The sequence below is a fragment of the Danio rerio genome, chromosome 8 (assembly GCF_049306965.1).
Source record: "Danio rerio strain Tuebingen ecotype United States chromosome 8, GRCz12tu, whole genome shotgun sequence".
In the NCBI taxonomy this organism is placed as follows: domain Eukaryota; kingdom Metazoa; phylum Chordata; class Actinopteri; order Cypriniformes; family Danionidae; genus Danio; species Danio rerio.
In genome coordinates, this window is record NC_133183.1 from 1,617,591 (window position 1) to 1,630,000 (window position 12,410).

Consider the following 12,410-nt stretch of genomic DNA (forward strand, 5'->3'; position numbering starts at 1 on the left):
TTACGTAAATAATCCATAAGAGGGCGTCAATATTATGCACAGTTAACAGCAGAATCTAAAAATAAGGATTATCGTTCATCTGTTTGGACAGGGACAAATTATACCAATATACTGCGTAGGACCCCCAATAAATACCTAGAAAATCTAAAAATTGTATGTAACATTGTTTTCTATAATATTTTGTGTATGTTGAGGGTCTAACAAATCAAATTTAACAGTAATTATTACAACTGTGCAAATGTGTCCCCAACCATGGAGCAGTCCAGCAGTAAAACCAGATGAAGATTTAGTTTTAAAAATGAAACGTTTATTTTTAGCTGTGAACTTATTTCGAGAAAACAAATAATTTCAAATGTAGAGGTTGCATAAAGATAAAAATATAGAAAAGAAGATTAAATTATCTAAAGAGAGCAAAAATAAAAAATAAATTAAAAATAAAAATAAAACGTTTGGCCACATAGCTGGAATAGGGTAAATGCCAATGCATGCTAAAGCCTTGTTTATACTCGACGCGTCCGCTTGTTCGCTTGAGATCTCCACTGGCTGAGTGATATCTGATATAAAGTGGGTCTCAAATTGTACAAGAAGCACTGCATTAAATTACACTTTTCCCCCGCCGTGTCATTATAATATGAGCATTTATTTTAGCCCAGTGTATTCAATGAAGCTTTTGCGCTATCCTGCCGATTCTGACAGGCGTGTGTGAGCAAACGGCTTTGTCGTTTTACGCTTCAGCAACTAAATGAATGCTAAAGATTATTTAACTGAATGTATTTTAATGACATTACAACAGGGGTGTCAAACTCAATTCCTGGAGGGCTGAATCCCTGCACAGTTTAGTTCCAACCCTGCTCCAACACACTTACCTGTAGGTTTCAAACAAGCCTGAAGGACTCAATTAGTTTGATCAGGTGTGTTTAATTAAGGTTGGAACTAAACTGTGCAGAGCTGCGGCCCTTTTGGAACTGAGTTTGACACCTGTGCTTTACAACATCCATGCTGTAAAACAGGGGTGTCAAACTCAATTTCTGGAGGGCCGCAGCCCTGCACAGTTTAGTTCCAACCCTAATTAAACACACCTGATCAAACTAATAGAGTCCTTCAGGCTTGTTTGAAACCTACAGGTAAGTGTGTTGGAGCAGGGTTGGAACTAAACTGTGCAGGGCTTCGGCCCTCCAGGAATGGAGTTTGACACCCCTGCTGTAAAAGGAACCGCATAAAAATGGAAAAAAAGTTTACAATAACAGGTCACCGGAAGTTTATCAGTATGGGAAAAAACACTAGCTCGGCATATACCCCATTGCTTAGGGCACCAAACACTAAATCCGCCCCCATGTGAACGCACATATATTTCTTGTAATCGTGCTTGGTATGAACGGGCCGTAATGCATGCATATCAGGCAGAAGTGCACAGACCTTTACAGTGGACGGCAATGACTCCGTCTGCATTCTCGCAGATGTGCAGGAAGCGGCTGACGATGCTGTCGTTCGGTGTACTTCCGTCCACAAAGAACAGGTCGTGGTGTTTGAAGCCCACGTCTGTGAACCGCTTGGAGTCGTACATTTTCTTATTCAGCCGGATGATGGTGGTGACGTTGTGCTTCCTGAAGTATGGGAAATACGCTTCAGGAGCGTGGAGAGGGTATCCTGATGGGGAATAAATATAAATTAATAATAAATGCATGTACAGAGTCGAGTTCACCTCTCACAGACCCCCTTTTATATGAATGTTTTCTACAGGATGCTTAACAGTAATATATGTGCGGATACATCAGATTATTTAGTGGCAAAGACAAAACTGATGAACTAATCTAACAACAAAACTGACGATCACAGTCTAAACATTACTACACCCAAAATATTATATTGGGAAAAAAAAACATTGATGCTGTGTTCACATCAGACGCAGAACGCGCGGATAAATCGCGCTATTTGCGCTTAAATAGCCGCGTGAACATTTGAGGTTACTCGCTTCATTCGCGCATCAAATTCACTTCAGAACACGTGATGGGCAGGGCTTCTGTCTGCCCAGTGACTGTAGCTTCATAGCTAAAGAGCTAACATGGATTTTATGAAGAAAATGACAGTGTTTATGTGCTTCATGAAGGATGATAAACAGCGTCGATACGTTTAGGGCCGTGTCTGAGTCCACTACATTCTTTCAGAGGTGCATCCAGCTCTTTAAGCTCATCGACTCCTCCAGAAACAGAACCTGGATGACGGAGGCTTTCAGTGGTGCTTCTGACTGAGCCAAGCAGAGTTTGATGAACGTCTTGTCGGTGTCTGCTGGGGGATTTCCCCTGGGACACCGACAACAGGCAATACGTCACAATCACGCCCCCATAAGAGCAAGCTTCTGATTGGTTAACGCGGCGCGAATGTCTGCTGAAGTTCAGATCTTCGAACTCGAGCTATTCGCGCAACAATCTCGCAAAAAGCTCAATTCGCGCCACGCCATTCGCGCACCGCGCCATTAGCGCTATTCTCGTCATTCGCGCGTATCGCACCGCAGGATGTCTATTCGCGCGTTTGTATTGAGTTAACATGTAAATCACTCATGCTTGATGCACGTTCCGTGTCTGGTGTGAACGCAGCATAAAGGTTTAAGACACTCGAGTACTTTTTTTGAGATGTTAACAGATTTGTGAGTGTTGAGCATTAGTTAAGACAGAGTTAGCAGCTGTCAGCTTTAATTGTGGGGAAAGCTGGATAATTGAGCTTTTGTAGGCTAATTTCATCTTCTGGGTTTAAAATCACTATTGGAGGGGGATCAAAATCAGTGACGTAGCACGAATTTGCTAGTGGAGCGATGACGCATCGGTTTCTCATTATTATTCATAGCAGGGTTTCCTTATCCTATAAGAAGATGCTGCTTTTTATTCATTCATGACCAGGGCCAGACGGAATCTGCAGACGTTTTTTGCTATTTCTGCTGAGAATTTTGGTAAAAATCTGCGGATTTCTGCAGAATTATTTTGGGAGTATCCAGCGGAGTATCATAACTAAAACCTTAATATATTAAATTAAAAATAGTAATAAATTACTGAATAAAAACTGAATAAAGTAATATTTACACAAGCAAATAAACAGAATTATTAATGGGTTAAAAATCTGCAGAGATCTGTGGAATTCTGCGGAAAATCTCTGGAAAATCTGCGGAATTCTGCGCGCGCAGATTCCGTTTGGGCATACTTATGACTGCATGTGCTTCCCGACGACAGACTAAGATGGACAGACCTGCCAAGCTGTGAGATGGCACAAGACACGATTTGTTTCCATGATCCACAGGGTTTGTTGCATGGCTTTTTTTTTCATGTGACGTTGTCAGGGCCGATACAGCCAACCTGTTTGTGTGCAGCAAGCATTTTGGTTGGGAGAGTTGTAGGAGAATGGTGGTCTTTTATCAGTTAAGTTCATTACCATTCAGACACATTGCCTAGCTAATTACATATATTAAAAAAATTGTGATTTACTGGTCCCTAACCACCAAGCTGTGGACCGATACTGCTCCATGAATCGATTGGTACCAGGCCGCACAATAAATCATTCATTATTTCTGCTTTATTAAGTATCTGAGCCTAAACGGTCTTTTATTTTGAAAAAAATTACGGTATTCTCTCTTTTACATATGGGTCACTTGAGCGCAAAAATGTAACCCACAAGCAGCAAAATGAATAAGGAGACATTGTTGGAAACTTTCTTTGCTAAGGGGAAAAGGCCCAGTGAAGGACCCACGAACTGCCAAATAATGGATCCGCAACCCATTTGCTAAATGATGGCGGCCTTTTAGGGGGCTGTTAAGAGATCACGTGTTTTGCAAGCTCAAGTTCGTTATTTACGATGGAGGTACGCATCTTGCATGCACATTTTGGGAGTGACAGTGCACCTAGTTGAAAAAAACAATTGTTTACTTTTCAGAATGCCACAACGAGTCACGAACTGACTCAGCTTCATTCTTTTTATGGCATTTACATCTCAAACAAACACAGAAAACCCAAACACTGCAGTGCTTTTAAATTTTCCCCATAAATAAAACTTGCCCGCAGTGATAAAAAAGATGGGGACCACTTACAATACAACTTATTTTAATCTAAATGCACCATCTTTCTATTGCTAAAGATGTTTGGTGACTAAACTCTCATTTTAATGAATATACCGGTTTAATAAAACTCTTTTGTTAAAATGCAGCACACATTATTATCTATATTCACTGAGAAATAGATAAAATTATTAAACCAGGGTGCATGCAGGAATCCTAAAGGTAACTTCAATGCCTTTTTAAAGAACTTCTCAGAATATTTTAGGACCCCCTCGCCACTTTAAGTTCTAATCAGTATCAAACCTTTAACTTAATAAACAGTTGTAGTTAAATAAATGAATGGATCACAACCATGCAACAGAACTCAGATAAGCTCTGAAAAAAAAACAAAGCTTAAAAGAAGAAATAACGCGGTTGTTTTCAGGCACAGGCTTCAGCCACTCTTTAAACTAGTCTTTCTTGCTTTTTTCCCCATTTTGCCGTCTGTTTCGATCGATGGCTTCGCTACATGTGGAGCACGTCACATCACCTTCACAAATTACGTGACATTACCTGGTTGGAGGAGTTTAACCGGACGCACCCTATAACAAACCAAATGCGTGGATCAAGTACCCCGCTGATAATATTAGGAGGAAAATAAATATATTTATGCTTTTTTAGACTCAAACACTTTAGACAACGCTTGAACAAAATTGAAGACCTTCTAAAAATGTGATTAAGACTTTTAATACCTTTTTAGGGCCTTAATTTTCTCATGATTGATTTATCAACTTTTAATACTTTAAGACCCCGTGAACACCCTGTAAACCAGTGGTCACCAAACTTGTTCCTGGAGGGCCGGTGTCCTGCAGATTTTAGCTCCAACCCTAATCAAACACACCTGAACAAGCTAATCAAGGTCTTACTAGGTATACTTGAAACATCCAGGCAGGTGTGTTGAGGTAAGTTGGAGCTAAATCCTGCAGGGACACCAGCCCTCCAGGACCAGGATTGGTGACCCCGGCTGTAAACTATCAAATAGAGTCTTTTTTTTTTTTTTTTTTTTTTAATTAACCAATCTTCACAACAATTAGTAACAGAATTAAATGTTCCCTATCGTATTTTAAACAAATTGCATGCCAGATTTCTATATAGGGGCTGGGTCATGTCTTTAAATTGAGCAATTGTCACTGAATTATTGGGATTTGTCACGTTTAAAACAGAATTTACTGCATTTTAAAAGTGTTTGAAACACCACCAAACTGGTCTAAAAGACAAAACGTCATGCGCACCATTCTCAATTTTGCTCTTGGGATGAGGACTGCTGAAAGCCAGAAACTTCCCTGGAAGGATCCAGTTGAAATCTCCATTTTCTGCTCTCTGGGAACAACGTTAAAAACACACATCAGGTCTGTCAATGTGAGATCTGATTATTTTAATTTTCTCTACAATATCAGCAGACACTCACTTCATAATGTTCATATTCCTCCACATTAAACTGTGTGAAATCCAACCAGCCAAACTGCAGAGCCTAAAAAAAATTTAAAAAAAAAGACACTTACAGATTAAATCATTACAACAGAATATTAAAGGAGACCTATTAAAAATCATTGTTATAAGGGGTTTAAACCCAGTTGCATCAGCAGTGTGCAAATATCTCCAGCCTCTAATGGTCAACATGAATTAATTTGTATTTTTTCATAATCAGACTTGAGAAAGGAAACACTGATTGACATTCTTCCTTTGTACATGTCATCAGAGGGGGAAAGCCCCGCCCACTAGTGCCCATCCCTCCCTCATTAGCATAAACAGCAGCCCTGAGTGAGAAGCAGCCGTCTGTCTTTTAGCCATTAGAGTTTGAGCTGCTATATTTGAGCTGAAACTTCACACACACACACACACACACACACACACACACACACACACACACACACACACACACACACATCAGAGACTTATTTTATATCTTGTAAAAAGGTGCATAATACATCCCCTTTATTGCATCCTCTCTAATGCCGTCTGCATCAATTACACTATTGTCCTGTATATTAGTGTGAAGCTGCTTTAAAAGCAAGCTGTCTTTATATAACAATGATCTCCAGACAGATTCAGGGTTACCTTGTGAACGGCCCGCAAACAGTCCAGAATATTCAGATTGTACATGCAAGCCCCAAACGATGCATCTCTGTCGAAAATAATGAAAAATTCATAAATCTACACATTCACCACAGAATAAGCAGTTTATTTATTTAGTTTTCTCCTAAATCTAAATGCAATTTTGATGATTTCATGCATGGTCTTGAATAATGAAGGAGATGCATTTTAATTACCTAAAAGGAAGATATGGTGCATTTTGAGAGACCAGAAGGCTGTATGCTTCTTCTGGGGTTTTCTGTAGATGCATTACCTACAAAAACACAAACAAGAGTGACTACACATCTAAATACGAACCAGAGGATGTTTTTTCTTGTATGGATTTAAGCAAATAGTAATAATAATAATAATAATAATTATTATTATATTTTTTGAGAGATGTGCGGGTATGCCAAGGCTGCGCTGGACCATATGCGAGCGCTTGCCAGTAGTATAATATCAGATTAATATAAGTAGTATAAATTAGTCTTAACAGAGCGGGGTCACTTGACTCCACTAACAGTAGGGAAAGTAATTGAAAAAATTGACCTGGAAAAACTTTTGATCGATTATAAATTCAGAATGTCAATTTTGATTAATCGCCCACCTTAATATATGCACATTTTTTATGACATTAACATTTTTGTCCACTTTGAACATATGAGTAACCTTTTTTAATTGATGCACAAGGGGTAAAATCATTGAAACCCATTTTAAATATTCAAAATAACATTTTATATATAAAATAACAACTTATATATTTATACATATAAAGTCATTTTAAATTTACTGCATGCACATGTTAAACCACGGGAAAAATACAGGTTGTGTTTAAAAGTGCAAGTCTTGCAAACAAAGATAAACTTACAGCATAAGAGCCGATCAAATACGCAGCATTGGCTTGTTTCTTTCTGTCCCCATAGGTGTAAAACACAATTTTCTTCTTTGCATGAGCACATGACTGTTGGAAAAGAACAGGATATTTAAAATATTCATTACAATAATCATATAAAAAAAAAAAAAAAAAAAATATATATATATATATATAAATATATAAATGCTCCAATGCATGTGCCACTACAATAAAGCATCATTACCTTCAGCTTCTTTTTGAGTTTGCAGCAGAAGCGGTACAGCATGGCCAGGTTGAGCGGTCCAAAGTCCGCATAGAAGCTGTTCAAATATAAAAATCAAAGAGGTCAATGATAAAGGTCTGCAACAGTCCATGTGGAACCTGAGAAAGAGGCTACTTCTATCTAAAAGGTTTATCTAGTTCGCACACATTGCATCATATTTAATAAAGCAGGCCTTTATTGTAATGTTAAAGCTTTAAAATCAATAACACTGTGAATCTTACAGTATTGTCTAATTTTATAATACCCAGCGGACTGTATTATGTGACATTTTATACTGTGACCTCGTTCAGATGGATTTAAAGTGATTTTTGTCATTTATTTTCCCCCTGGCATAATCTTTTGTTTCTCTTTTTGTTTTATTCTGTTGTCTACTTTTGTTTTTAAAGGATTTATACCTTTTCTGTGTATTTTTGTATTCTTGTTAAGCGTTCCTATAATATAAAAAGGCTATAACATGTAAAACGGGATCATGAAACACCTTAATTATATCATTGTCTAATTCAGATTAAGAGAAATAATTTAACTATTGATGTCCATGTAAACGTAGTCAATATGGGGCAAATATTCCTTAGTATTTCTTTATTCACATTTAAACAGACATAAAAGAAAATTAAGGCACAAAGCCCATGATTAAACAGAAATTTCTCGAAATACACTACATGTTTTCAGGAAGGCATATACATACAATCATGCATAGTTAGATTAGTGCGCAATATGACATTTATCATTCATGCAAGCTCATCTAGAGAGCATTTTCACAACTGTTTGACTCTTACTTCTCATATGAAAGCTCTTCATCGATGCAGAAACAGTGTCTGTCAGGAGTGCTCCTCACTTTCTGATGAAGAAGAGCAAAATACAGCTGATCTGAAACACACAACACGGACACAAGATGAGGATGTAGATCACAGGGAGATGTAAACACACACGGCTGCATCTATTGGTCCAGCAGATTTGAATCCGCGTCCCGGAAGTGAGATGTATACGAGACAAACCCACTAAATACACAAACATGAGGAGATTACGACGAAAACAAAGACACGCGAGAGAAATTCCCACCTTTAATGAACTCGATGCAGTTTGGCTGCAGGTCTAGCGTAACGCCATTTTGATTCATTATTAACGTAAATCTCGCTTCAACTAAAAACAAAGAGCAGTACTCTAAAGCACATCCACCGGGGAAAACTAAATATCCTGCGTATTACTCAAAATAACAACTAACTTTTTGTTTATAAAAAAAAAATAAGCCAGTAATTCAGCAGTGCGAGCTCCACGTCTCTCTCCGCCGTTTCTTAAGTCTGAGTAAAGTTCAGCAGTTTAAAGCCAAGGCGACGCAGCACCTGATTGGCTCACACAGCCCCCACTGACGTGTCAATCACACCAAGCCCCGCCCATCAGAACTTAAAAGCAGCATAAAGCCAACGCGATACAGCACCTGATTGGCTCACACAGCCCTCACTGACGTGTCAATCAAAACCAAGCCTCGCCCTTCAGAATTTAAATCCAGCAGCAGGGAGCCTTCGCTTCTAATTGGCACGCTGCCCAAGCCGTTGCTAGGAGCGAAGCGCAGATCATCCAATAGAATATCAGCTCACTCGGACCGAATACTTTGATCCTCTATTAAGTGATTTACATAAACTGAACGGAACCAATAGAATATCAGTTTTCTCGGACCGAACACTTTGATCTTCCATTAGTAACTTACATCATCCAATAGAATATCAGCTCGCTCAAACCGAACACTTTGATCCTCTATTGGTAATTTACATCAACCAATAGAACAGAGCTTCGCTCGGACGGAACACTTTCTGATCTTCTATCAGTAATTTGCATCAACCAATAGAATGTCAGCTCGCTCGGACCGAACACTTTCATCTTCTATTAGTAATTTACATCAACCAATTGAATATCAGCTCACTGTGACCAAACACTGATCCTCTATTAGTGATCTACATCAACCGAACAGAACAAAGAAGCGCTCTCTGGTTTTATCAGAGCTGTTAGATCTGCACAAACAGCGCTCAGTGGGTGAGGTGACCTCTTGTGTGTAAGTTTACCGTGGTAAAGCGCGTTCACGGCGGTTGTTTACCTGTGATGTGGAGCTGTATGTCGCTGCGGTCCCGCAGAGACGCGCAGATTCTCTTCCTCGAGCCGCACCGACGCTCGCTTTTCCGCTTCATGCTGCTCTCCACACGGCCTCTCAGGCGCGGGCTGGCGCTGGGAGCGGGATGCGGGCTGGAGTTCGCATTGTCCGGCGTCTGTTGGCCTGGAGCTCTGCAGACTGAAGTATATTTGGGCCAGTTGTCCTGCCTGTGACGTGTGAAGGCAAGTTTCAGAAAGCGCTGCGAGTGACGTCACTGCGCCACAAGAGCCAGAGGCGCGCTCCACTGCCCAACATCCGGGCACTGGCTGAAACTTTAAAGGGAAAGTTCACCACTGAAATGTCTGACGGAGAAATGTACAATGAATCAAAATACTATAAACTTCATAAAAAATCATTATGTATGAATAACACAATGTCCCAACAAATAGATGTAAACTATAAAATGTCATCATTTACCTTTATGTGCTGTTGGGTTGTTTTCATCCACTCAAGGCTGATTTTGAGGCTTAATTTGACTTTGTTTTAGCAAATAGAGTCATTTTTGACATAAATCTTATTTTAACACATATTTTGGGAAAATACTTTGGAAAACAATATACTTTGGGCAAATTGACTCCCCTTTGGGGATGTTGGTGGCTGTTTTGACCCCACTGACCTCCATTATAATCACATTTATTGATAGCAAAAGCCAGCCATGACGGCATATGATCATGCATTCTTGACTGCTGCTGGGTTTCCCTGTTTGGAAGCTCCAACACTAGTCAAACACACCTGAACACGCTAATTAGTGTCAGTAAGCAGGTGTGTTTGATTAGAGTTGGAGCTAAACTGTGCAGGACACCGGCTTACCCCCCCACACAGGCCTATGTAAAGGGTTAATACCGACTGATAATCAACAGTAAAAATGACAAATTTTAAATACCTATAATGAATTAGTATTTTTAATGCTTGTATGTTAACATAAAACATATTTCCTAAAGCATAATATTTGACAATTCCTAATACTGTTCAGAAATCCAACAAAAAGACAAAGACACAAGACTGTGAATGGCTTTAATGAGGGAAAGAACTACAATCCTATAAAGCATTTCTGATGAACATTATTAATGTCTAATTAAGAAAAAAGTACAAAAATGCATCATAAAAACTGGTTGTAACCAAAAATATATTAAATTTGAGTACTGGGCAAAAAAAAAAAAGAAATTAATTGGATTAAAAATCAAAGTTTGTTTTGACAATATAATGTCTGTGCTTTGTATATTAATGACGTGTATATATATATATATATATATATATATATATATATATATATATATATATATATATATATATATATATATATACACAAAAATGAAAACAACCTCATAATTAGTTCACCCTAAAGCTATCCTTTGTGTATATGACTTTTTTTTCTGTCAGACAAACATGTTCGGAGTAGCATTATATCTTCCATACTGTTTAATGCATACCTGTTTTGGGATGTAAAAATACAGGATTTTCAGTTTGATAACAGGAGTCACTATAGACCATTTTCAGGGATGTAAACAATAACAATGGTCCTAACATATCTCCTGTTTTACATATTTAATTTCCATAGCTTCCGAGAATCCAAAAATGTCCACATATTAATAAATAATGTTATGACAGCTGTTTTAACGTCAAGTTATGACTGAATCGCCTGTTGTTGCAGTTAGGAAACAACAAGCAGGAAATGTTCATGGACCAATGACATGGGCACATTGATATGGTCTGTGAATAGTGTTAATGAACAGTTTCCGTATTTTGGGTTTATGCTTAATTACAGTTGTGAATTGCATTATGGGCAACAATGCGCGGCTTTAATGGAAAGAAAGGGAATGAGGCAATTTTTATATTAATTTTAAGATGATTTGCAAGCAAAAGCATATGAATTATAAGAAATTATACCACATTTGAGATCAGCTGTGTTGATGTTACTTCCAATTTTCGTAGAAAGATTAAAACTATATATTATATATACAGGATTTTCAGGATTTTTTTTATATTTATATATATATATATATATATATATATATATATATATATATATATATATATATATATATATATAATATATATATATATAAATATATATATAATATATTATATATAAATAAATATATATATATATATATATATATATATATATATATATATATATTATATATATATATAATATATATACTGTATATATATATTATATATATATAATATATATATATATATATATATATATATATTTATATATATATATAGACACACACACACACACACACACAATGTGGGGAAATAAGTATTGAACATGTCACCATTTTTCACATAAAGGCTTCGTTGACTTAAAATCAAACCAAATAAATCCATATATGCAAAAATAAAGAAGTTGTATGCTTAATAAAATGAAATTATGTAAAAGTATTGAACACATGAAGAAAGGGAGGTGTAGCTGGGCAGTGAAAGCCCAGACAGCAGCTGAAATCTCTCAGTAGTTCTTCAGTAACCCTCTGCCCTTCCTCAGTGTAAATGAACATCAGCTGCTTCAGTCCAACATCTACATCAGCAGGAGGATGAAGATGAAACCAGGGTGGACATTTCAGCAAGACAATGATCCAAAACACAGCCAAGGAGACTCTCAGGTGCTTTCAGAGAAAGAAAAACAAGCTGCAGAATGGCCCAGCCAATCACCTGACCCCAATCCAATAGAAAATACAGAATAAAGCTCAGATTTGATAGACGAGACCCACAGAAGCATCAAGATTTAGACACTCTGTTGAAATCTGTGAGAAACTCACACCTGAGCAATGCATGAGGCGTCATTCTCCATATGAGAGGCATCTTTAAGCTGTCAGCCTTTTATATAAAGTATTAAACACGTCAGTAGTTCAGCACTTTCTCCTGCTGTCGTTGCATTATTACACACAACTCATTTGTCAGGTTTGTTTTGTTTTATGTTTATGTTTGTATTGTTTGTGTTCTACCAAAATCTGCTTCAATTCCATCTCAA

The 12,410-nt window shown here is 37.7% G+C and overlaps 2 protein-coding genes across 35 annotated transcripts in view; both read right to left on the bottom strand.

Annotated features, from left to right (window-relative positions):
* cdc14b (cell division cycle 14B) overlaps positions 1-9,593 on the bottom strand; it is a 45,055-nt gene extending 35,462 nt beyond the window's left edge. For 14 of the 31 annotated variants that reach the window (XR_012383594.1, XR_012383595.1, XR_012383596.1 and 11 more), the window contains exons 1-9: positions 8,347-8,581; positions 8,064-8,154; positions 7,249-7,324; positions 7,020-7,112; positions 6,349-6,425; positions 6,137-6,203; positions 5,487-5,549; positions 5,311-5,398; positions 1,417-1,647 (exon numbers count right to left, since the gene is read on the bottom strand). Coding sequence is in view for 10 of the 31 variants with exons in the window: in XM_068222894.1 (XP_068078995.1) it covers positions 1,417-1,647; positions 5,311-5,398; positions 5,487-5,549; positions 6,137-6,203; positions 6,349-6,425; positions 7,020-7,112; positions 7,249-7,324; positions 8,064-8,154; positions 8,347-8,404 (844 nt within the window). In the remaining 21 variants the exon portion in view is untranslated. 31 annotated transcript variants of the gene reach the window in all.
* Positions 9,594-10,427: 834 nt separating this feature from the next.
* The window catches only part of prxl2c (peroxiredoxin like 2C), a 10,923-nt gene continuing 8,940 nt past the window's right edge, over positions 10,428-12,410 (bottom strand). For 3 of the 4 annotated variants that reach the window (XM_009303702.5, XM_009303701.5, XM_009303700.5), the window contains one exon: positions 10,428-12,410. This exon is cut by the window's right edge and continues 267 nt beyond it. The gene's annotated coding sequence lies outside the window, so the exon portion shown is untranslated. The other variant, XM_021478348.2, reaches the window with a different exon arrangement.